The 27,047-nt window shown below is 32.6% G+C and overlaps 4 protein-coding genes and 1 non-coding gene across 5 annotated transcripts in view; 2 read left to right on the forward strand and 3 right to left on the reverse strand.

Moving 5' to 3' along the window:
• The window catches only part of LOC103852615 (SNF1-related protein kinase regulatory subunit gamma-1-like), a 423,770-nt gene that overhangs the window by 352,284 nt on the left and 44,439 nt on the right, over positions 1–27,047 (reverse strand). The gene's annotated exons all lie outside the window — the stretch shown is intronic.
• LOC103853353 lies at positions 1,749–2,507 on the forward strand. Its single transcript, XM_009130279.1, has one exon. It carries the CDS (start codon positions 1,749–1,751, stop codon positions 2,505–2,507), a length of 759 nt encoding a protein of 252 aa, XP_009128527.1.
• Positions 3,810–4,636, reverse strand: LOC103852609. The gene has a single exon (XM_009129511.3). It carries the CDS (start codon positions 4,621–4,623, stop codon positions 4,096–4,098), a length of 528 nt encoding a protein of 175 aa, XP_009127759.1. The 5' UTR covers positions 4,624–4,636; the 3' UTR covers positions 3,810–4,095.
• LOC117131943 lies at positions 16,079–26,167 on the forward strand. The gene is made up of 2 exons (XM_033285181.1): positions 16,079–16,082; positions 24,599–26,167. The coding sequence occupies exon 2, from the start codon at positions 24,617–24,619 to the stop codon at positions 26,165–26,167; it is 1,551 nt and encodes a 516-aa protein (XP_033141072.1). The 5' UTR covers positions 16,079–16,082; positions 24,599–24,616.
• On the reverse strand, positions 23,939–24,045 carry LOC117132210. The gene has a single exon (XR_004455770.1). It is a non-coding gene; the product is annotated as a small nucleolar RNA R71 (small nucleolar RNA).

A 27,047-nucleotide genomic window follows, 5' to 3' on the forward strand; every position in this document is an offset into this window, starting at 1 on the left:
TTTTTTTTAATTTTCAGTAGAATCAGTAAGGTAACCTGGGCATGTCTGCTCATCAAGTTAATTAGCCGTCATAAATTTCTCCAAAATATATGTCAAGTTAGATTCAAAGTCTTACAATTCTGTACACTTATTGACATAAGCAAATTAAAAATTTATTAATCGATTACCATGTGGTATAACTTCTTACAATAAATGTTTATTGTATATATTTTCTTGTAGAATAAACATTTAAAGGTGTGGCCAGTGACAAAGAAATGCGAAAGAAGATTCAATTTCTTATGGTTCTTATATAATTACATCACTCATAAGGAATTTATTTTTTTTTATTCCTTCTCGCTCTTTTTTTTGTAGAGAATAATATAAAAAAATTGTTCGTCACTTTTTTGGGAAAGAACACTCATTCAAGCTCATTCCCGTTATTTTATTCTTCTTTATTTCTTTTTTATTTGTTCCTAGTGTTCCTCAAATGGTCACCAATCAGAACTTTTTGATTTGTGAAAAAGGTAAAATTATTAGAAAAATTGGGCTGTATGACAAGGAAAAAAAACATAATTGGATAAATAGCCAAATACTCTATCTTTTCTATACATACATTTTCTTTTATGTAATAATGCTGTTTTGCCCCCAAAACCAACCGGTGCAACCTGCAAAAAAGAAATAAAAAATTCCTATTAGTTGTGCACAAAGTAACTTGTTGCATTTTTAGAATCACATCATCTCTTTCACTATACTATTTTATCATGTCTCACTCCATTTGACGGTTACTATTTATTTTATTTAGATATATAGATTTTAATTTTATTAAGTTATAATTATCGTTACATGTTTTTGAACCTGTAAAAATCGTACTAGATCAATATTGTGTAGTTTAATATTACTTAATATAATTTAATATTACATAATATTATGTACCCTTTAGATTTTAATATTTTGGTTTAGGGTTCATATTTGGGTTAGGGTTTAGTGATTATAGTTTACGGTTTAGTATTTAGAAGGTGAGGGGGTATGGTAGAGACCATAATTAACTTCTTCCATGTAATCATAGACATTTCATAATTTTACAAATATATACTATGTTATTTATTTTGTTCCATTTTATTTAGGTTTAAAGTTTATATTTAGGTAAGAGTTTAGTGATTGGAGTTTAGGGTTTAGTATTTATAAGGTAAGAGGGTATGGTTGGGGTCAGCATTAACTTATTCGATGCAATTGTAGATATTTCATAGTTTCACTAATATGTACTATATTATTTATTTTGTTCAATTCTATTTGGATTTTGGGTTTATATTTAGTTTTATGGTTTATATTTGGGTTTAAGGTTTTCTGATTAAAAATTAGGGTTAGTATTTAGGGGTTAGGGTGAGATAATAGATTGGGTTGGGATATGTTTAGTATTTAGGGATTGTAGGTTAAGAGATAATCTTATACTACTTCGGTGATATGGAATAGCACACTTTGTAAATATATGATATGATCCTAAAGGTGTACGTGGATGGCTCTTTCTTCTTTCATTTGGAATAGTATTCATGTGCTACTTTACAAAATGCAACTGACAACGTGTTACTTGAAGTAGCATAACCGGATGGATTGTGTACAAAAAGTTTGACATTTAAATATGTCAAAATCAATGCTATTCACTTAATTTCACACTCAAATATGGCTATTTCACCAATAAGCCCAAACTATTATTAGGTAGCACGTAAACTTCATCAGAAGATAACTGGAGCAGTTTGGGGCCATTAAAAGTCATGCTGGGAGCTAGAGGATCTCTTTCTATGGGCATATCTGATAGCTCAACAGTAGCTGACGTTATTCAGAATCACAGAAGAAGAAATCATCGTGTAGTGATTCTGAACAGAGTGGAAGAGGAGCTAGAGAGAATTAAAACTGAGAATCTGCAAGGGGAAGATATTGCCTTATGGAAAAACAAAGATAGTTATAAGCCTGTGTTTTCATCGAGAAGTACTTGGCTTATGATCAGGAAGGAACATAGTGTGCAAGCATGGAGCAAAGGCATCTGGTTCAAACATGCAACACCAAAATTTTCGTTTCATGTTTGGACAGCAATGCAGAATAGATTATCAACATGTGATAGAGTGATGAAGTGGAACCCTGCTATTGATCCTAAGTGTGTTCTCTGCAAGCAAGATATTGAATCAAGAGATCATTTATTTTACACTTGCCCATTCTCGGGTCAAATTTGGAGGAAGCTGGTGAAAGGGTTATTATTAGCAAGATACACTGGAAAATGGGAGGAGATTGTGGCTATTTTGCTTGATCAAAGGATAGACAGAGTGAAGCTTTTCTTGTTGAGATATACATTTCAGGCTACTGCTCATTCAATTTGGAGGGAGAGAAATCGTCGCAGACATGGGGAGAAGGAGCTTCCACCCACTCTGTTGACAAAAGTTATAGACAAGAATGTGAGGAACAGGCTGTCAACCATCAAAAGGCTAGGAGATCACAAGTTGGAGAGTGGACTGAGAGTTTGGTTTGATACTCGATAGAAAATTAACAATTATGAGCAGTAGTTAAAAGTTTTGAATTTCAACTTTAATGTTGCATTTTATGTAAGAACGTCGTTTTGAATAAAATTTAACATTTATTCAAAAAAAAAAAAAAAAAAACTTCATCAGAAGTCTATTTCCCACTTCGTAACCGGAATCAAGATCGGAAACTTGTGGAAGTTTCCGGAGGTTTTCATTATGCTTCCAAAAATATGTATTTAAAAATACGTTGAAAACTTACGCTTCCGTTTTAGGAATCACGCTTCGATTTTATAAACTTAGTTTCAGGAATAAATAGAAAATAGAAAATTATATTTTCATTTTCTATTTTCTACAAAATTAATAAAATTAAAATAGAGATAATACATATGCAAATATCAAAAGTAATATTATAAATGATCGTTGTGCATAATATTTTTTATGAGAGATCTTGTATATATATTCAAATATTTTATAACAGATCTTTGTGAACTATTAAAAATAATTAATTTGATATTACTGAAATATTATGCAAGATCACTTATAAAAGAAATCTGTCACAAGATATTTGAATATAAATAATTTGATATTACTGAAATTTGATCAAATATAAATAATTTGATATTAATTATTTTTAATAGTTCACAAAAATCTGTCACAAGATATTTGAATATATATGCAAGATCACTTATAAAAAAAATATTATGCACAACGATAATTTTATAGTATTAGTTTTGATATTTGCATATATATTATCTCTGTTTTAATTTTATTAATTTTGTTTTTATATAAAATAAAAATATAGTTTTATATTTTCTATTTATTCATGAAACTATGTTTTTAAAATAGAAGCGTGATTCCTGAAACGGAAGCGTAAATTTTTAACGTATTCTTAAGTACATATTTTTGGAAGCGTATAGAAATCGAGATTCCAAGAACTTTCATAAATTTTGATACCGGTTACAAAGTGAGAAATAGACGTCTAATGAAGCTTCCGTGCTATAAAGTAATAATTTTACCTCTTTCACAAATCAAAAGGTTTATTCTAGATTCGGTTCCAAGAAAATATATACAATAAACATTTTTGTAAGAAGTTATATCACATGGTAATCGATTAATACATTTTTGATTTGCTTATGGCAATAAGTGTACAGAATTGTAAGACTCTGAATCTAACTTGACATATATTTTGGAGAAATTTATGACGGCTAATTAACTTGCTGAACACCATGGTCCCAGAATGGGACCAGTACAGGCCACTTGAATTAGATTTGTATTTTGTTCTTGAATGTGTTTATGTCTTTTAATAACGTAACAAAATGATTTTAAAGACAAAAACAACAAAATAGTATCATTATCATTAGTCCCACTGAAAATTAAACACATTAAAGAAAGAAATATAAATATAATAGCTAAAACAAATAAAAGAGGACACCTGTCAATTCACATGAAAAAAAGAAACCCAACAATGAAAAAATAAATTTGATAAAGAAATATTTAATTATTTTCTTCTTTCATAATTATTTTTTTCTTTCATCATATTTGGTTTTACTCTCTCTCTTTTTTACCCACCCTTTCTTGTTACCCTAGTTTACCGTTATATGGACTTCTACATGAACAATTCTGACTGCAACAACGTGTAATAGTTAGCAGCTTCATCCTCGAGCTCCCAAAGCCCATCACCAAACCCATCTAATAAACTGAACCCATTAACGTAATCCTGATTACTTTCATTCTTAACCACCTCATAATTACTCTCGCCAAATTTAGTGTTAGGTATTCCTAGTTCGTCGTCAGAAGCTTCTAAAAGATGCTTCATCACCTTCTCCTTATCGCTCTCGTATTCTTCATCCTTTGAAGCGCACGAAGAGGACGAAGAGCAAGAAGACGAAGAGAGAGCAGGAATCTCAAATACGACAGCGTTTTGCTCCTCCGTAGAAAGTTCTTGCTGCAGTGTGGTGAATTGGGAAGTTAAATCATTGCCTGCTTCTGCATCATCTAAGAAACATTGAACTTGATTGTATGAAGTATAAAACGAAGAAGGCTTTTGTTTTTTTGTATCTTCTTGGGGTATGGTTTCTTGTTCTTGCTCGTCTCTCTGACGTTTGAGTGACGATAATGTTGCTGTTTCTGCCATTTTTTGGAGATAGATGAGAGATGTCAATCAAAGTCCCACATTGGATAATTAGACAAAGGAAAGTCTAATATATAAAGATATGTCCAACTTTAATAGTACGAGGCCTTTTGGGAAGGAAACCAAAAGTAAATCCATGCGGGCCAATTTCTAAGGCCCAAAGTGGACAATATCGTACTAATAAGATAAGATAGAGTTGGATACGGGATTTCGCAATCCCAACAATTGGTATCAGAGCGGTTGACAATAAATCTGCAAGAAGACCAAAATACCCTTCGAGTAGGAACGGGACCCTTCAAGGTGGTAAGGGAGGTCCGGCAGAGATTAGTCAGAAGATCCTGGAATTGTGGGAAGAACATTCTCAAAGCAACTCAAACTAACCTTGCGACTAAGGGTGTCGAATGTCGAAGATGCGACAAGGCACCGAGATGATTCGCTAGAGGAAAAAGGGCACAAGGTGTGTGGTCCTTAGCTTGAGGGGGAGAATGAGAGATGTCAATCAAAGTCCCACATTGGATAATTAGACAAAGGAAAGTCTAATATATAAAGATATGTCCAACTTTAATAGTACGAGGCCTTTTGGGAAGGAAACCAAAAGTAAATCCATGCGGGCCAATTTCTAAGGCCCAAAGTGGACAATATCGTACTAATAAGATAAGATAGAGTTGGATACGGGATTTCGCAATCCCAACAATAGAGAGAGATTACAGAGGTGTAGTAGAGAGGTGTAGCTTTAAAATTTGTGAGGTGTTCTGTGGTTTGATGAGAGAGAGGCGGAGGCTAAAAATGTTTATATAGAGAAAGGTTGTGGCTAAAATGGTATTTTTATGTAATGACGTGATTTAGTGTTAAACATAAAATATTAAGAAGTAATTTCAAGGTTCGTGTATGCAGGAGACAGACACGTGAAATGCTTTTTCCTTTTTCGCATAACCCGGAGAGAAATTATAATATATTTTTTAACCAGAAATGATAATTTAAATGGTCTACACTTTATCATCTGGTCAAGAGTATTTATATTAGCATCGTTTTAATATCTATATATATATCAATGATAGTTAAAAAGAGATCGCCGCCCGTGAAGACATCGTAGATCTCATCTCACTCTGGCCGTGACGGCGCGTGCGTCGGTTACGGCTCCGTTGGTTCCTGTTTCTTTGTCCCCTGCTAGCTCTCTTCTCCTTCGGTGATATGCTTCTCGCCCTGGTGACGGAAGATGACGGAGTCATTCAGATCTGGTCGTCAGATCTCGATTTGAAGCTTCTCTCTTTCAATCTGGAGTGAAGGTGAGTTGTAGGAGCTTAGGAGGGTCTGTAGGGGGTCGGATTTAGTTGGCTTAGGGTTTGGTGTCCCAATTTTCTCTGTTCGGTGAGGCCCAAACCCTAGCAGTGTCATTGGTGATGGCCATTGAGGAGGGATGCGTGAGGTTTAGCTGCGGTTGTGGTTTGGAGTCTTGCTTAGTCTTGGGAGTGCAGTCTCGGTTCGTTGGAGTCATCTCCGGTGGTTGTTTGATCTTTGATGGGCAGAGCCTGTGCGTGCGATTCTTTAGCTTTGAGAGGATCAGAAGGAGATAGCTGTGTAACAGAACAAATGCTTCATTGTTGGTCGATTTCCGCCGAGGTGATCGTTTTAGTCTTGGATTTGAAGTGGTTTTTATCCAGTTACCGGCTGTGTGAATAAGTCGTAATCATGAAGTTCCTAAAAGTTTTTACGGCAAGGAGTTGGTGCGTATGAGGCGCGTAGAGAGCCCTCTCAAGGTCCAATGGCGAGTTGAAGTTGGGATTGAAGAGTGTGTTCAGCTACGGTTAAGGATTCTAACCTCTCTCGATTCAGTTTATGTTTTGGTGATGTTCTTGTTCTTCCAGTCTACCTCTTTGTTCTTCTCAGCGTGTGTTAATTGTGATTGAGTTTCCGGTAGTTCTTTGTGTGGTGTTGGAGCGGGTTTCACTGATGGAAGCGCTCTTGGATACTACCTTGAAACTCAGTTAATTAGGTGTGCACTGATCCCACTCTCTAATCATCGTCCGTATCCAGTCAACTTCACCATTGTTGCAGTCTCATGTATCTTAACCATCCTCCTCTTATGTGCTTTCATCTTCTAGTCTAGTTTCTAGTTTCAAATTTGTATCACTCTGTGCCTCCGGATGGTGTTCATCACCTCACCGGCTTATGGCTCCAGAAAGGTTTAATCACCTTTGCTGGCTTTGTGTACTCCCCTTTCAAGTTAATATAAATCTACCAGATGACAAAAAAAAAATATCTATATATATAAAGAAATGTTCGACTCTCTCCCGTGAATCCACGTCATCAATTTGTGCGTTTTGGGAGTGACACGTGTCCCATTTCATATTTAGGGTCAAAATAAATGAATGTAGTTAATGGTAATTGAACCCAGCACCTTTAGCACTGGTAATTTCTCTTAGAACCACTAGGCTAAAGTCACTTTTTATAAATATGTGGCCGCGAAAATACTTATTATCGTGTCAGCTGGAAGCCCATGCTTCTTCTGCTTGTGGCCAGGGCCGACACTGAACTGACATCAAGATGAAGATAGTGAAGTTAAAAACTTTGCTCCAAACAGTTTTGCAGTGTTTCCAACCTTTATAACTTGATGCATATAATATATATCAAAATACATTTGTTGTACACGCTTTTATTAGTTTTGCTTTTAAAAGAAGGTATTTACAGTTATAAATGTTTTGTGGCAGTGAAGTAATGGTTGAAAAATCTCTATACATATGTCATTTTAAAATAACACCCAACTTCTATATATAGTCAATACATATGTCCATGTTATATTTTAGACTAAATATTTTCTCTTTTAAAAATATAGAAAACAATTTTTTTAGTCTACAAACAAATGTTGTATAGCAAGTATGTATTATACAAAATAATATATATTTAAAATCCATACACAAAAACATAAAAGTTGTTATAGGCCTCTTTCTGACACATGCACACTCAAACTTTATCACAAATCAACATTTGTACATCTATAATTATGAGTTGGACAATTAGTTAATTTGATACAATACCAAAACAAGAATAATCGAAAAACAACTATACCACCGTATACTAATAAGTAAGACATAACAGATAACCAAATTCTTGAATCTTAAAACAAATTTCAACTCGAGCATTTAGTGAATATCAAATTAACTAATATCCCGTCCGTAGGGTGGGCCGACCCTAGTTTTTATTAAAATAATTTCTAGATCTTAACGCATATAGTACTTATGGCTTCAAAAATTAACAGTAACAAAAATCTTTACATATACTATATATTTATATGTTTTTATAACTGTTAAAACTGCAACACAGTTAAACCGCTTGTTTCGCACCGCTCAAACCGCAGTTATCGTTCGAAGCCTATAAATTATAATCTCTCTTTTAAATAAGGATTTTCATTTGAACAAATAAAAATAAGGATTTGCATTTCATTCCAAAAAGAAAAAGGATGCGGCCATAATCACTCAAGGTATCTCGGTTTTGACCCAATAACAGAAACTTGATCAGCTAAAATCAATAGATTGTGAATTAGGTATAACTGGTTTCTCTGCTACCACCCGCAAACATATTTTGCAGTTGTTGGCGTTTTGCGACAATCACTCAAATCGTTTTTAACCGTTTCAAATCGCTTCAAACTGTTCTAAACCTCATAAACTCAAAAGCTGGTTCCTGCTAGCATTTGCGGAAAGATTTTTTTTCTTTTGAAAAAAATAATATAAACACAAAAATAAAAAAAATATATATATTTTTTTAAATTGGAATTATAAAAATACTAAAAATATATCTATTATATTTCAACTAATATTATAAAATTTTAAAATAAAATATTTTCTATAATTTAAAAATTTTAAACTATTACTTTTTGAAAATGGTTAGTGTTCCTTGACCTCTCTCTTCTAGATCATCTCACGCTTCATCTTTGGATGATGATTATAAGTTTAGATAAACTTGTGGAGAACAAGCTATTTCGGAGACGTCATGAGAAGACCCTCATCCAAAGAAATGAGGAGAATCCCTTCTTCTTGTGGGTTCCTCAATGGCCGAGAACGGAAATTGATGCTCGTGGATATTAGATCCGGTTTAGCGGAACGTCTAAGATTATAGGTCGAACAAAGCTAAATAAGAAACAATTTGAATTTGGTGCTTTTGTGTTAATGGGCTCATAATCGGAACCTTATTTTTGAATTTTCGGATTGTTTAATACTATATTTTTATTTTTTTTAATAATTGGGACGAAAATTATGAAGTATTCCGACAAATATAATTAAAGCTCATAAATAGAAAGTACTGTTGAGAAAAATTGTTCAGTGTGGTCTGAAAAATGTAACTGCCGTGGCCTTGCAAATAATTGTAAGAAAACGAGATATAAAAATCAAAGAAAGATACTCCTTGTTTTAAAACTAATTTTTTGCAACAACTGATTTTTCATATTTAGTTTTCAGTTGAATTTATTTATCTTATCTATTAAAATAGAAGTCACAACTTACTTTATGTGTAATTTTTTTAAGTTGGATCACCCATTAAAAAATTTATCTAAATATTTTGTATTTCTGTTATCTTTGTAATCTTTCATTTATGAATTATAAAATTCCCCATATATTTAGGAAATATTAAAATTTAAAAAATATCTTTTACTAAGTAATATCTTAACAAATCTAATATAACAATAGATATTATTTGTTTCCTATTTTGAAGTTTTTACATATTTGATCAACCTCAATTTAACACATTATTCATTTCAATCACACTTTATTTAGCATGTCCATTATATATTTACTTTATTAACTAATTTTTGCAAAAAAACATTATTTTCCCAAGAATGTTTGTATACGTGTTCATTTCATTTTGTAATGCATAATAGTTTATTAATGTTATGACATGTTTATAATGTCATGTTTGAGTAATATATTTTATTAAATCTGAATTATCATTTGAAAAAATCCTTTGCTTCATCTGATAAATTGCAATTCCTACCACTACATTTAAACCACTTTTAATAATATCAATCTAAGTTAAATCAAATCGTTTGTATCTAAACATAATATTCCTTAGAAAATATACTATCAAATAATTGGAAATAATTACCATTATTCACTCTTGCAATCTAAACATATTCGTGGATTGAATACTCTATATACACTAATATGCTTACGAATTTGTTTATTTAAAAAAATGAGACATTACCTTATACTTATTCCGGTATTTCAAGTATATCTACACTTTTAAAATATTTTCTACTACCCATCTATATTGCTCATCCGTTTACTAATTAATGATCCATTTGCAATTCATATGAAACATGTCTAATCCAAAAAGTATATCTCTTCTTAATTAACACAAATTTTTTTATTTTGCTAAAATATTCTTCAACCAAACTTATAATTATTCTCTAACCGAATTATTTTCTAACCACTTTTACAATAACTTTCAATTTATCATAAATGTTATATATTACAAATCAAATCAAGCTCTAGTTTATACCTAGATGGTAAGAAAGACAAAAGAAAAAGTAATACGTGTTTTTTTTTTAAGAATGAAAAGTAATAATAATAAGTTGTTGATATGGAGATTTGGGGGATGATTGGTAAGTGCTGTAGCTTTATATTTTTTGCTGTAAAATTTAATCTGTAGATTTATTTGCTGTAGCTTTCCTTGCTGTAGATTTCTAAAGCACTAATTTTTTGCTCTGGAAATAAAGCTCTCTACAGCCATATTTTGATTTTTCAGAGATTTTTTTGCTGTGAGTTTTTTAAGGAAAGCAAAGCTCGATTGGTTGACATATATAGCTGTATATTAAATTTTGGCTGTCCAGAGCATCTACAGCCCCAACCAATCATCCCCTTGGTAAATATATTTGGTTGTGTCATCTGCCGTTGATTAGCGTTTGAGAAGCAGCTTGTAAACTACGATCGTGGTCTCACGACTGTGGCGATTTATTTTCTGTCCAAACAGATACTTATCGTTTACATGGACGATGCATATTAATCATCACCTCAACTATTTCGACTTCGGTGAAAAAAAACAAAAGAACAAAACTATAGCTCTGAAACGTTCGCCATAATATAATGTATTAACAAACGTCTTTGAATTGGTCGTTGTATTCATATATATATAAAATATAATTCTTTTTTTTTGACTAAAGGATATATATATATATATATATATATATATATATATATAATATGTTCGCTAAATTTATAAGCAAATAAAATTAATCACAATGGCGTTTGGATATAAAGGATTTTTTTTCGTAATATAATTTCTTTTCGTATAAAATTAAAATAGGTGATAACCTTTTGAACTTTCAGAAAAAAAAAACCTTTTGCGTTTGCTAGGGTATTTATTTGGTGATGACACGAATAAAATCTCATTTCTAGAATCAATGGAACACATCTTTTTATTTAACATGTCTACGAAACGTCTGTTTTCAACGTCGGCACGCTTCTAATCTATTAAAACTGAAGTACAAGTTTAAATTAACCCTTAATTTACTTTGATAATTACAAGCCATGCCATTCCTATATTAATGTTTAAAAATGTTTAATCAATATTTTGTTTCCTGTCACCTAATCAAAATCAGATCCACTCAGTTAACTCGCAGATTTTGTTCCTAATTAATAGGTAAATTTTAATTCATTGGTTAATCACCTAATTGCATCTATTTAATTCATTGGTTACAGTTGGAGTTTGCAAATCTAGAACATCAGTTGCTTTGATCGTTTATTTCTTTTCTATATATTTATGAACATAATTTATGTGTCCATCTTTTTTTGTAAGACACCATGGATAAATGAACATACGATATTCCATAAATTATAAAAATTCTAGATTAACTATATATGAAAGATATTCAACGTAATTTTTTTTTAAAATTAAACCTTAAAAGAACAAAATTAAAGTCCTAAAACTTATTTTTAAATTACGTGTATGTTGTATAATATATGTGAGAGCATAGTATAACTGTATATGATTTTTTTCATTTTGTGTTAAAATCTATATTATTAAATTTGAAGTACACATTGAGATTGTTTGGCAATATAGATAGTAGTTAAAAAATAGTAATTTTTAAAAATATGGATAGCAGTAAATTATGAAAAAAAATAATGGGTTTATGCTACTAACAAAATTGGAAGTCCATTACATTATATTAAAAAGTAATAGGTCTATGTTACTTGATATATATATTCAAATCAAAATAATAATTTAAAATTTATTTATATCAAAAATTCATTCAAAAGAAAAAAATATATATATATATATATATATATTCAAAATTTGATTTTTACTAACATATTTTCCAATAATTATTATAAAAATGTTTTCAATATATATAAGAAAAATACAATACAAAGCTCAATTTCAAACACCAACTTAAATTATGGTTTTTATATTTCACATTAACTTTTAAAATATAATATATGTGATTATTTATATGATTGTACGTATAAAATACTATTAATTATAAGAAAGCTTATTTCATGGTACGTATAAAATACGATTAATTATATGATAACACATATTTTGTAACCTATGATGACACATATATGATATATATATATATATATATATAATAGTGATTAGGGGTGCGCATTCGGGTTCGTTTTCGTTTTCGGGTTTTTTTGAAATTTCGTGTTCAGTTCAGATATTTGAGGATTTAGTTCAGATTTGGATAACCAATTTAAATAGGTTTGGTTTAAATATTTGGATAGAGAATTAATAATTATTTAAGTATTTTTGGAGTTTTGAGTATATTTTAACAATTTAAGATATTTACGTTTGATTATTTGTATATATTTTCAAGCATTTAAGCGAACTTAAAAGTATCATATATATTCTGGATGTTTTTATATATATTAAATCTAAAAATAATTAATATATATAAGTATATAAATCTATTTTGGATACCCAAAATACTTCGGTTCGGATCGGATTAGATTTCAGTTCTTCAAATACTAAAATTTTGAATAATTCGGATATTTAATCAATTCCGGTTCGAATTTAGTACTACTTATTCGGATTGGGATCAGTTCAATTTTCCGAATTCGAGTTTTTTGTCCAACCCTAAATAGTGACATAAAAATCAAATAGCATCATATTTTTTTTTAAATACACCCGCACGGACGTGCGGGTCAAAATCTAGTTTTCCTTTTATTTTTTCTTTCGTATGAAGAATCAACAAATCGAATACAAAGAAATCAACAAATTCATTAGTTTATTTTTTTGAAAAACCCAAAAAATTGATTAGTTGCTTTTTATTTTTACCCAAATAAGAAAATATTATATTCTATTTGAATAACTTTTGAAGTTACTTTTCTTGAAATAAAACATTAAGAAACAAAAAAAAACACTCTAAATGAAAATTTATATCTGATTTTAATAAATAACTGAATTCACGAACTTCTGTTAGTTTCAATGAAACATATATTTCCATCTAATTGAAAATATAATTGCTGTAAGTTCTGCTTTATCTAACCGACTTATTACATTTTTAAAAATGATGGGAATATAGCAAATACAATTAAACAGAGATATGAATATAGAAATAGAACAAGCAAAGAAGAGGAGGTGACTTGGTGAGATGATGAATACATGGGTTCGAGGTAGGGCTACCCAAGTGGGTTTTGTTTTGTTTCTTTTCTTTATACACTTCTTCGTGTCTTGCTTTTCTTTTTGTCCTTTCGTTTACTTTATTAGCCCACCCACTTTTTCACTTCTTATCGGTTAAGGGACAAATCGATGGTTAGGATGAGAGTGAAGATTTGGTGAACATAAGGTTGCGGTTGAATTGTTGCTAAGCTTGAGAGGATACTTCATAATCTTACTAGTTTGGTTGTTGAAACAACATAACTAAATCAGAGGAAGACAACAACTTATACAATAAGAGGATTGATATCTACTTTGGTAAGATGGTGATCCTCTCATTCATATACTGTATTGTATATCTGAATTTTTGGGGCATTTTGTGGCCGTTCTGGAAGAGCAGCACACACTGTAACTTGTCATGCCTCTCGATATATGACAACTTCTTGTTATTAAACGATATTATACCTTTTTAAATTGCCCGGTCAATATCGAATTTCCAGTCCCGAATGTTTACCCATTCTTTCTTAGATTTTCTTTTAATTTCTTGGGAGATCAGCATGTCATGGGTTCGCTAGTCATTTCGTAAAGAGGTGGGCACATAACGAATACTAACATTTTTTTTGGTATTTGTGATTTGTTTTGTATGTTACGAATATCTAATTTTTTGAATTGTTTTGCTTCGAAAATTTACAGATATCCAAAAAAATATATATGAATATTTGTAAATATTTACGAATATCTCATTATTTTAATATGAATAATTTAGAAAATTCTATGCAAATTTGTTCTTTAAAATATGTATTTTACATGTTATATAAAAGAAAAATTAAAAAAAAATGAAACTACATATTTTGTTAATTTTAAACTCAGTTAACAATAATAATATGACAAAACTTAAGAAAAAATGTATTTTTTTTTATTTTGATACATTTATAAATAATAATGTGAATACAATTTATTAAATTATATGTTAGAATAGTTATTATATAAGTTTATACATTTAAAACTCTAAATTTAATCGAGATGTACATGTGTTTTATACATGTTCTGTAGCTGAGGGATATCTACTTATCAAAAATTTAATATTTGTGATTTTAGTGGATATTGAATTTTGGTATTTGTTTTGTTTTGAAAGTGTACTAATATTAATTTTTTTTATCAAATAGAAACGAATAATGAATAGAATTAAATTTAACGGAAAATTGCCATGTCCTAATTGCATGAACACACGTACATGTGTATACCATATACGTGTTGTGTGTACATATCTATTCGGTTGGAGTCTTGGAGAGGCCGATATTAAATGTTTGGTATGATAAAAAAGAGATGTGAAAGGGCATGTGATAATGTTATCCTTCTATTTGAATTATTATTTTTTTGTTATGAATAGAAGAGGGATATATATTCATGTAACATCATTACGTTAACTCATTTGTCCCGACGAATTCACAACCATGATCAGTACTTCTAAGATAAAACTATATTAATATTTCGGGAAAAAATATATTTAGTTTTTGGATGTTGAGAGTACAATATAAATACAGGATACACAATACATATATACAGAGAAATATTTATTTTAGTTGTTAAAAAAATTATCTCTTTTTTTCAATACAATATACTATAAATATGCAAAACCCGAAAATATTATCTTTTAAAAGTATTTTAGGGGTTTGACTAATAGTTATATACTAGTATGATGGCCCCGTGCTACGCACATGGTTAATTTTTTTTGCTTGCATTTTTATTATTTTGACTGTAATTTTTCTAAATAAGTCTTTTCAAAATATTTTTTTTGTTAGAATTGAAATAGTAAAAATAAAACAAAGAAATTGAATAACATCCGTAAAATAGTCAACTTATATTAATAGACTCAACCCTTTCTATAGCTCGTACAGTCCACAAAAACTCACCTGCAACTATGCTTTCTCTGTCTTATTAAAGAGCAACATAAAAGATAGAATCAGAGAAAAAAAATATGTATACGTGTTTTCAAATTATGTACCATTCTTCTCTTCTACTATGTTTGCTACCTCTTTCGTTTTGTTTGTAGTTTGAGATTTCTTTTTCTTAATCGTCTGTTGTTGGCAGGATAATGATTCTTTCTTGTTAAAATCTAGTTTGTCTTTTGTCTTCTTTGTTGTTAAAAGTAATGCAAGTAATTTATCAAAGAAAGAACAGTATTGTAAATACCAGTTTGGTAGATAACATAGTTGAACATACCTATTGTCGTTACCCTCGATTCTGTCAAAGCTTTGAAACAATGTACTCAAGTGCCATTCTCAACCTGAAATAAACAATCAAGAGATTGTTAATACAAAATAAGAAGAAACCAAATCTTAACTAAAGAGTGATCATGAACTTGTATGGAATTTATTGGTATCCGTAGAAGATCTCAATAGAAAGAGAAAAAAACTCAGTACAGAGAAATGGATATTAAGAAAGAGATGAAAAACAAAGAGATCAAATAAAACGTGAAGTAAAAAGATTGAAATTATATATAGAAGAAAAATCAGTTTCAAAACGTTATATTTATCTTTGAACGTGTTGATGATATTGTGAGAAAATTTAGGGATTTGGATACTTGGAAGTTAAGGAAAACCGTGATCAAATATTTTTTTTCTAATGAGATATTTGTTTTTTTTTTAACTTTTGCCAAATGTCAAATTCCGATTAGTTAGGCGACTTGCGTTTTAGTATATAAAGGATGATTTGTGCTAATGTATGTATTGCAATTAATATTCAATCCACCTAATTAATAGTTATATATGATTCGTGCTAATGTATGGATCATCTTTATAATATTCATTTTGATCATATAAGAGAATTTAGAGTTCATTCAGGTGCATATCAAGTTTGGAGAAGCTCAAGTTGAAGTTTGGATAATTTTAGAAGAAAACATGGAAAAGCCAAGAGAGAAGGCTCGACAGACCGAGCCTGTCCGCGGTTGAAGGTTGTGCAGCGGACGACTACCGAGGACCATGCCCATCCGTGGAATTCAAACAGGGTGAACGAATTAAGAAGGCTGAACCGCGGATGACACACCGCAGACCATGACCACGACCATCCGCAGAATCCGACCATGGTAACCCAATTGAAGCATGGTCAACAACGGGCAGTCCGCGGTCGACACCCAAGCCACTTTTTATCCATTTTTGAGTTAAATCATTGTCGGTTAATCCAGTTCGTTTTTAAGGCATATAAAGGCATTTTAAGGAAAATAACCCCTAAGCTACCTAAGCATATATTTTTCTTATTTTACACTTAATCTTTTGTAAATCTTATTTTTGTATAAGGATTTATCTTGTTTATATTGTTTAAATCTTTATAGTCTCTTGATTATCCATCACTCTATCATGAGTTTATATGGTTTCATGAAGATTAGTGAGAAAAACTTTTTAAAAAAACTTTTTAAAGCTTTTGGGTTTGGTAGATTAGAGTGATTAATGTTTGATGTTATGATGATATGTGATTAATCTATATAATCTTTACTCAATTGGTGCGGAAATGAAATGCTTGAATAAACCAATTTAAGTGCTTTACTCTGTTTTGCTTACACAATGGAAGTTGATACTATAATACTTAATGGATATTAATACTTGTGTTTTATAAATATTTGATGAAATTAACCAATAGAAAATTGATGTTAATAATTTTATTAACATAAGAGTTATTGCCACATTAGTGGATTAGTTCGAATTAGTGTTTTAGGCCTAAATATTAACACTGGTTGATTGTTTAAACATCATAGATTAGTATATATTGATCAGTCTAATCAATAAGTTGCCTTTCTTGTATTTTCGTGGGCTTGACTTTTAATTGACTTTTATTGAATTTTGGGATCCAAATCAAGATTTTCTTTCGAGGGGTTTGAATCAGTGCTATGTATCATGACCTCTCTTCAATTTTTTTGGTCAAAACATTCATTCATAAATAAAATTCAAACTCCATCAAAAAGGAGGGATTACAAGCTAAAAGGATAAAAACATTTCCCAACATTTTTTTCTAAAATCGTGGTTACACATGATAGAAACATATATAATTTAAAAATAAAAATAAAAATCAGAAATTGAGTAAGATTCTGCAAAAATGGCAGAGAACACTGCAACAAAAGCATATGAGACAATAAGCTAGGATGGATACCCTTGCAAAACTAGCAAATCATTAACAACAAAACGACTAATACATAGGGGGTGATTGGTTGGACTGTAACTATAGAAATTTTACTTTAGAATTTAGTATGTAGAATTTTTTGATTTAGCTTTAATGGATGTAGCTTTAAAATTTCCTACAGCTAAAAATATGGGGCTTTAGAAAATAAGATTTTTACAACCATTTTTTGTATGTTTTTACTGTAGCTTTAACTTTTTGGTTGTAGCTTTAAAAACTAAGATAAATCATGATTGGTAGTATTTAAGGTTGTAGATGGAAATTAAAGTTAAAGTCACTTCCTACAACCCATCCAATCACCCCCATAGTGTAAAGTTCAGGAAAATCATCTGCTCCATGAAAGAAACAAAGTGATGGTAGCTGTCTGCAAGTATTAGATTCAATGGGAGACATGATTCAACAAGCCATAACTGTAACATCCATGATCTGGATTAAGTCAAAGTTAGTGAGTTTGTCGTAATCAAACAAGAACATGCACGACGAACTAAAGAACTTCAACCAGATCAAAGATGCTACTACATGTGCCCAAACGTTCGACCCGATGTTCCCATATCAAATCCGAAATCCAAAGTCAAATTTCCGAGAACAGTTTTCCTAGCCGTTCCAAGTTGAGACTTTGCAACAAAGTTTGAAACCGTTAGTTGGTTTGTCCCGGACTAGAACTAATATTATATGGAACCCATACATTTTCACAAAAACTTTATTATTTATATAATACTCAGGTTCAAATAACATCAAACATATAAAAGGTGCACCACTTTCAAATGTATTACATATTACAATACATACTTCTTTGCAAAATGCACAAACACTAGGCCAAGAACACTGCTCATTCGCAACCCGAGATACCTCTATGATTCCCTGCAGCACAAAGAGTCTAATGAGCAAATAATTTTCTCAGTGAGACAAGGTTCCCTAACAATTAAATCATCCACCCAATATGCATCAATCATTAAAAAATAAAAATCAATTATTTCATGTAACATGCAATGCGAAAATAAAGCAATCCATTTACCCACACATCCATCTTTCACAAGTGGTTAGATGATCACCGATAGTCCAGGCTTGATTCTCGTCATTTGTTCCAATCTCCTCCGATGATGACGATTGAGGCCTTTGTTTCTCCAAGCTCAGCATCTCATCCAACAAACGGTTGATCTTGTGTTTGATCTTGTGTGATGATTTGGAGAGATTTCTCAAAACATCTGAACATTGACAAAGAAATTTCTCAGACCAAAAAAACAAGACATTGACGGAGAAGAAGAAAGAGAAGGTCAGATTTTCCCCCTTTTTGTTTTAGCCAATAACAAAGAGGCACATATGGAGTTTTTACTGATTCTAGAAGTGTTATATTAAGAACCGGTTTTGCTCATTTATCTCATTTTTATTTTTTTGTTTTTTCTTTTAGAACTTCTAGTTAAAGCCACCGTTGGAGGTGGTCTAAACATATCGATGCAAGCAACACATGAACTAAAGTACTTAAGTAATAAATCCGGTTAATGCGTTTCCCGTGAGAAATAATTTAAAGTAAACCAAGAGTGGGGTTTCATGTTGATACTTTGTCAGACCTAATTAGGATCTCATTCACGTGTAAGTTAATATCAAAAACCTAACGCCTTAACAAACAATAAATCTAAGTAATATATTGAGTTTGGCTAGTTAAGTAGAGAATGGATCTTAGATCTGTTTAAGTAATCAGGTTGATGACAAGATTTTTTTTTTTTATAAAAAAAAGTAGGTTAACGATGTACAGTATTTGCAACTATTTTCATATTTGTATTGGCTTTAGAAAATTGTCGAGTACAAAGAAAATTTTGTTATTGCGTTAACCAGTCAACCCCTAAGTAGAATCATATCCAACGAAGGGCGATGTAGAGTAACTTTCAATTCCTTTCATATCTGTAGAGAAGTAAATGGTTATGGTGAGATAATTTGAATGAGACAAATATCAAATGAGTGGAATTAAGCTTTTCCACATTTTTAAGAGTAATTAGTCTTTGAGAAATTAATTTTACTTTTATTCTATTTTGGATTAATTTAAATTCATTTAAATGGTGAATTTCTAGAAAAATTAAAAATAGTAGTTTTCATAAAAAATGTCATTAGAATCATCTTATAATAGCTTAATATTTAAAAATTTGTTTTATATTTCGAATGCATATCTTTGTAAAATTTATAGTTTATTTGTATTTTTAAATAATTATTATCATATTTAACAAAATAATATGTTAATTAAAATAAAATAGAACAGCTTTTTAAAAAAAAATATTGTGGAAAACTTTAAATATACATTTTTGAAGTAGTTTTTGGCTTTTGTGTTTTTCTAAAAACCATTTTCTAGACAATCAAACTTTTAGAAAGATAGATTTCCTATAATCTAGGGAAACTAGATTTTCCAAATAACTGTATTTTATAAACAAAAACCAAACTTCAAGTTTTTATGGTTTCTTCAAAATCTACCGACAGTTTTTCAATTTTTTTATTTTAAATTAAATTTTTGCTATATTTATGCAATACATGAAAACAAATAAAACAATAAATACTAGAAACAAATCAGATTTAGTAAAAATCATCTGTTTAATATATATAATACAAAAATAAATTTCTAATAAGAACAATTCTAAAACTTGTCGATAAAATTAACTTAAGTATTTAAATTTACTTTTATGTAAAGTTTATCTTTTTTTTGTTAATAATCTATTGGTATTATTTACTGATTTTTTTATATATTATTTTAGTGATTTAAGTTTGCTTTTAATCAATTCATAGGTAAGAAAAAATTAAAATAAAAGAAAACATTAACAAAATTTAGATTTTTTTTAAGAAAATTGGAATTTAGAAATAAAAAAAATCTAAAATTAAAAACCAAAATCCAACATTTTCTAGTTTGTTGTTTAAAAATTTTCATTTTTTATACTACAAATAAAAAATTCATGATCCAACTTACGTAAGTTTCTTTTGAACTAATCAACACATATTAATTGTTGATAATAGCATTTTATTTTTTATATTTTCAGAATAAACATATTACTATTATTAATATTTTTATTTTTATTAATATTAAAAACAGAAACCAAAAACAAAAAAACCAAAATCTAGAACAACCAATCATGTTTTTCAAAAAATTAAAATCTACTGCAAAAACAAAAACCAAAAACTAAAAACCAAAATATAAAATCTAAAATCTAAAAGCCAAAAACTAAAAGCCAAAATCTAAAAACTAGCAAAACAATCATCACCATAATATAAAACAAAGGAAATATTTTTAGTCTTTGGTTTGTCTTTAGTTTTTTTGTCATCTAGAATATTTCATTGAAACATCAAAGATACAAAGGACGATTACGAGACCGGCGGAAAGAAAGTATATCCCCAGATACGAAGCTGGCGGAAGACAAGATTTCCCCAGAAACTTAGATTACAAACCGAACTTAAAGCCATACAGATTTTGTCCCAACCAGAAAAGACAATGAATCCATAAAGAAGGACTTAAAGCTTACAAACATAACTGATTAAAACTTTACACACAAAGAACAAAACTTAACGAAGATGCCCCCGGCCAACCATCGTTAACAAGTTCCTCCTAAAACCTACCTTTTGATTCCAAGAACTGAAGCTTCACTTACGCAAGACAGTGTATTTAGGTCTCCGGAAAGCGGTAGAGCCGACAATCGTGACTGGAACTCACCTAGAATGAAGCTTGCAAAGAGATAATGATTAAATCTGAAAGGTAGCGCCAAGGAGCGAGCAATCCAACTCGGATAGTTCCGAGAAGAAACCAAACTAAACTTCCGAGAAAAGAAAGAAACCGACATGCATGAAGTGCAAGGCCCCAATAGCTCCAAATCTGGATTTTAGATCTTGGATGAGAGATTAAACCAAAGTCGTTTGCAGCAGAACCGCACCGATGATCCACCTGAATTTGGGGACTCCGTCTTCTCTATACCAAAAGGCAATTAGTCTGTGACAAAATCTAACTAATTACATGCATTTATATATATAGATACATTTACATTAGACACACTTTCTAAAAATATAATTACAGTTAGTGATATCTCATGATTTTAATGAGTTTTAGATTTATATTTTAGCTTATTATGATTATTTTAGGTTGCATTTAGGTCTTTATGTTGCATTTGCATACTCATTTGCATATCATAGGGGTTGGAATGCACATTTAGAAGTTTTGGGCAACATTGGAAAGTTATTGTTGCAAGTCAAATACTTTTGAGTCAGAAATGAAAGAAGGCGAGAATCCAAGGACCGAAGTTGCAAATGCAGAAATTCGGTGGGGTTAAATTGCACAATCAAAAGTTAAGGGGCTAAAGTAAGGATGTTTCTGCAATTTACAAAGTTGTGGGCTCTTTTGTAACAAATCCAAAGTTTGAGGACCTGCTGTGCAAAATGGAAGAAACCACCATTGGAGAAGATCGAGAGCTTCCTCTTCGCCGGACCTGAGTTTGATTCAGCTCACCGGAGGTCGCAGAGAGGACATAAGCACGGAGACGGCTTGACCTTGAGATTCAGAAGCTGAAGAGATCCCGTAGTGGAAAGCTTGGCGGAGGAGAGACGACGATTGAAGCTTGATGGCTGCGACGGCGAGAAGCACTCCGGAGCTTCAGGACGTGCTGTCACGGCTCGAGCTGAGACCACGACGGTGATTCTGAGCACAGCCACGGAATGATGACGACGACGGCACGTCGAGATGTCGAGAAGAAGAAATGAGGAACTCCACGCGGGTTGAGCAACTCGGGAAGCTGTACCCGCTCGCACCGGAAGAGACGTCAACACCAGTCTCACGCGGGGAAGGACGACGCGGGGAGCTGTACCCGCTCGCATGAACTGAAGGCGTGGCGACGGCTTAACGCGGGGAAGCTTACGCGGGTGGAGCGACGATCCCTACCCCGCGCCGAGACTTATCTTTAATCGAATTTTAATGTTTTTTTAAGGGTTTTTTTAGACTTTTTAATGGGAACCATTAGGTTTACCAAAGACATATAAATACTCTTGTAATCCTAAAGTTAGGATCTATCTTATTTTCTATCTAATCACAAAGAACTTTGAGTTTAAAGATCTAATTTTGATCATTATCTTTTGTGATTGCTTAGATTATATTGATCACTAATCATGATTAACACCAAATCATCATTGATTCTTGGGTTTATCATGATAATTAGTGAGTAGTCATCTTTGGATTCATGGGTTAGGGAGATTAAGGGTGATTAAGCTAGATCTAAGGTGTTTTAGTATAGATCCATCTTGTTCCTTGCTAGTAGAGTGATTTTAATGCCATTTTAGAGTTGACCTCTCTAAAGTTGAGCTTTAGGCATTTTATACCCGGAAGGTGTTTGATGAAATGCCTGAACCAACTCTCCTAAGCTTTTAACATTCTTTACCAAAGAGATTTGTTGTTAAAGGTGTTAAGATGACTAGTAGACTTGAGATTATTGATTACTTAGATAACATTCAACCAAAGGAATTTGATGCTTGAGTTATCTAGGTAAATGAGCATTCATCTAGGGATATAGTTTGTTTAGGATTGTGTCTAGGTCTAAGGTAGATATAGATTGGTTGAAAGTTGACACCTTTAGGTTGAATCTTGATCACCCAAGATCAATTCCCATAGCCCATGAGTTCTCCCATCTTATAAGAAAGAAAGCTTTGTCATTTATTACATTTTAGGTAGAAATCTAGTTTAAAAACATCTCAAAAACTGGTAGCACTTAGATTAAGCATGGTCTTGCATTCTCTTTGCATCATAATCACTTAGAACTGGTTTGACATCCTTTATACTACAACATTTGATTAGGAGCCTTGAAACTCCTAACATCAAATTGGCGCCGTTGCCAAATTCTAAGTTGATTGTGACATTGGGATTTAGTCATTTGCTTAAGACTAAGTCAATTTTTATTTAATTGTGTTATTGCTTCTCTTTGTCCTTCTCCCTTTGCATTTCAGGTGTATGAACACAAGGAGCAGAGGTCCAACAAACCTAGTTCCAAGAGTTGAAGACATTAGAGAACTTGAGAGGGAGATAGCAAGACAAAGAAGAGAAGTAGAGCAAAAGGCTCACTTGCAAAGGTTGGGGCTTGATATGGAGAATCTGCCTCAAGATGGTGAAGCCCAAGGAGGCAATGGTCCAAGAGTTGATCCTTTTAGACCACAGCGCCAGCCACAACACCCACAGCGCCAAGCTCGTGCCATTGGAGCCTATGATCAACCTCACATTCATGGTCATAGGTTGGGAATCAGAGCACCAGCTGTGAAGAACAACAACTTTGAGATCAAGTCAGGGCTGCTCAACACTATAGAGAACAACAAGTATCATGGTCTTGCTGCTGAAGATCCTTTTGATCACTTGTACAAGTTTGATAAGTATTGTGGCTTGTCCAAGATAAATGGTGTTTCTGAAGATGCTTTCAAGCTGAAGCTATTCCCTTTCTCTTTGGGAGACAAGGCACACCAATGGGAGAAGACTCTTCCAAGTGACACTGTCACTACTTGGGATGAGTGCAAGAGAGCTTTTCTTGACAAGTTCTTCTCTACTTCAAGGACAGCTAAGATCAGGAACGAAATCTCTGGGTTTCAACAGAAAGGTCTAGAGAGCTTCAGTGAAGCATGGGAGAGGTTCAAGGGCTATTGGTCTCAATGCCCTCATCATGGTTTCAGCAAAGAGAGTTTGCTTAGCACCTTCTATAGAGGAGCTCTACCACAGTGCAGAAACAGACTTGATACTGCCAGCAATGGTTTCTTCTTGGGAAGAACTGAGGAAGAAGCAGAGGAACTGGTAGAGAACATGGCCAAGAGTGACTCAGTCTACAGTGAGGAGCATGATAGGATGAACAGAAGTGATGATCAGCAGACAAAGAAAGAGTTGAAGTCTCTCCAAGCCAAGTTGGATCTACTTCTTGCAGAAAAGTCTAAGCAGGAGAAGATGAACTTTGTTGGTGACCAGAAACAAGAGGCACCTCCAGTGATCAATGAGGTTGATGGTTTAGAAGGCCAAGAGGAGCTGTGATTCATCAATGCTAATGGCACATGGTACAAGAAAGAGCCCAACTTTCAGTACCAAAACAACTTCCAGCAAAGACCACTCTACAACAATCAGCAAGGAGGTTACCAAGCCAACCAGTCTCCTCAGATTCAAGGAAGCTCTTCTCAAGCTCAAGCTCCAGATTCAAGTGTGGATTCTATGTTCAAGCAACTCTTGGAATTTCAGGCCAGAAATGAAAAGACCATGATTTATGAGTTCAAGAACATCCATGCAAAGATTGATGGGAACTATTCTGACCTCAACAACAAGTACATGCAACTTGCCTCTCATCTAAAGGCTTTGGAGAGTCAAGTTGCTTCTATGTCTTCATCCTCCAAGCAGCCAATGGGGTCTCTACCAGGGAAACCAGAAAATAACTCCAAGGAGTCTTGCAATGTTGTTTTCTCTACTACTTCTCCAAAGATTGAGCTGAGTGATCATGAGAAAGAGGAGGATGAGATTGAAAGACTGGTATATGGAACTGAGTTCGGGGAAGTTGAGAGATTTGTTGTAGCCACAGCTGAAGCACAGATTGTGAAGAATGCTGCCACAAAGGTTGAAGCAACGAATCTGCAAAGAGCTGAGCACAAGGCTGAAAAACAAGTTGAGAAGAGAGCTGACAACAAGCTGAAAGAGGTTAAGCTAGAGGAAGCAACTAAGGTTGAGTTATCACCCTATGATCAACTCCCTTTCCCCCAAAGAATTCTCACCAAAGCTCAGAAGAAGGTGCTCTCTAAGTTTAGAAACGATCTTAGTGATGTTGGGGTCAGGCTTCCAGAAATCTCGGGTATGCGTGAAGCTCATATCCAGATGATGCTCATCAACGACATTCTAGACCACCAAGCTGAAGTGGCCGAGCTTCTGAACATCTCCATTCTGAAGATCGATCCACCAATCCCTTCAAAGTCCCTCCTTAAGATTGAGTCTCAAGGGATGTTCACATTGCCTTGCTACCTTGGTAAGCTCTTTTTGGATGATGCTCTTGTTGATTCTGGTGCAAGTGTGAATGTGATATCAATGGAGATGATGAAGAGTCTAGGGATTGAGAGCATGGAGCCAAACACATCTTCCCTACATTTTGGAGATTCCTCTTCTACAACTCCTATTGGTCTCATCAAGGATTTCCCTTTGAAGATTGGAGAATGCACCATTCCTATAGATCTCACTGTTCTGAAGATGGCAACTGAGAAGAGAGTCCCATTGATCCTTGGCACTCCATTCCTTACAACAGTGGGAGCGTGCATAGACTTTGCCAACAAGAAGGTCACACTCTTAAATGTGAACAAAGCTGTCTCTTATCCACTACAATCCCCAAAGATGAATGCTGAGTATTGTGGAACAATCACTTGTGGAGCATCCTCCATTGAGAAGACCAAGGCTGAAGGGGTTGGTCTTAAGAAAGAAGGTCTTGCTAGAGAGTCCTCTAAAGAGTTGTGTGATAAGCACTTGGAAAGTGCTAAAAAGAAAGAGGTGAGTAGAGCCACAAAGCCTGTTCATGACAACAAGAAGATTGTGAAAGAACCTCATCTTCCACCTCTTGATAAGACTCCTCACACACTCACTCTCCACCCAATGAAGCTTAAGGATGGGGCTATTGAGTATAAGATCAAATGCAAGGGAAAGTCTACACCATTCTCAAGTGCAAAGGCCATCATCACTCCACAACTCCAAGATGATCCAATCAAGCTTCAAGAGCTTCTCTCTCAAGTCCTCACCATCACTCTTGAAGGAGGGAAAGATCCTCCTCTTCACTAGCCAATTGGAAGGAAAGTCAAGCTAGAGACTTAAAACAAGCTCACTTGGGAGGAAGTCTCATGGTATCCTTTGTATATATTTTTATATTTCTTTTTCTTGCTTTAGTGTGTTTGAATAAGCTTAGGGACAAGTTTGGGGGAATTCTCAAAAATTCCCAAAGGTCATGTCAAAAATTCCAAGGTGACAACAAGTCTTCCCTCTTCATTTTCCTTCTCTTATGACAGCCAACTTCAAGTAAGTGCATTCCACCTTTGTAAATATTTAGTTTTCATGTTTATCCTTTCCCTTAGATCTCTTCTTTGAGCTTATTCTCACACAAGAGACTGTGTGAAGTAAGTTTGGGGGAGAGTCTACAATCTCACATTGTGTTTTGTTTTGTCTACTTGTCATTAAGTCTCATGCATTGCATTGTGAATAATTATTTGCATAGAAAATCCATAAAAATTAAAAAATTTCGAAAATCACAAAAATAAGCATTTAGTTGCATCATTTGCATCTTTAGGATTGAGTCTAGAAGCATTTAGATTGCATTCACGCATTGGGAGAAACCTTGTAAAGAACACATATCTAGAACTCAATTTGACATCCTAGCTAAACATATCAAGTAGCTTAAGCATCTTTTGAAAAAGCTTGTAAGCTTCGAGCCTTGAAAACTCTTCTTGAAACTTGTTTGCTTGCTTGATATTGGCATTGTTTTTAAGATCAGCTCCAATATAAACTTGGCTTGAATGAACTTAATCTCTCTTGCATATAGGCATTTGCATACTTGATCATGGATCTCATACACATTTGGGTTATCTTATTTCCTCATACCTATCTTTGTTAACCCAAATGGCACTCCCTACCCTAAAACCCTAGCCATTCTTTGAGACCAAACATT

This window comes from Brassica rapa, chromosome A02, assembly GCF_000309985.2.
Source record: "Brassica rapa cultivar Chiifu-401-42 chromosome A02, CAAS_Brap_v3.01, whole genome shotgun sequence".
NCBI lineage: Eukaryota > Viridiplantae > Streptophyta > Magnoliopsida > Brassicales > Brassicaceae > Brassica > Brassica rapa.

Coding starts and splice junctions, on each gene's coding strand:
- LOC103853353 (XM_009130279.1), top strand. CDS start 1,749: ATGCTGGGAGCTAGAGGATCTCTTTCTATGGGCATATCTGATAGCTCA.
- LOC103852609 (XM_009129511.3), bottom strand. CDS start 4,623: ATGGCAGAAACAGCAACATTATCGTCACTCAAACGTCAGAGAGACGAG.
- LOC117131943 (XM_033285181.1), top strand. CDS start 24,617: ATGATTTATGAGTTCAAGAACATCCATGCAAAGATTGATGGGAACTAT.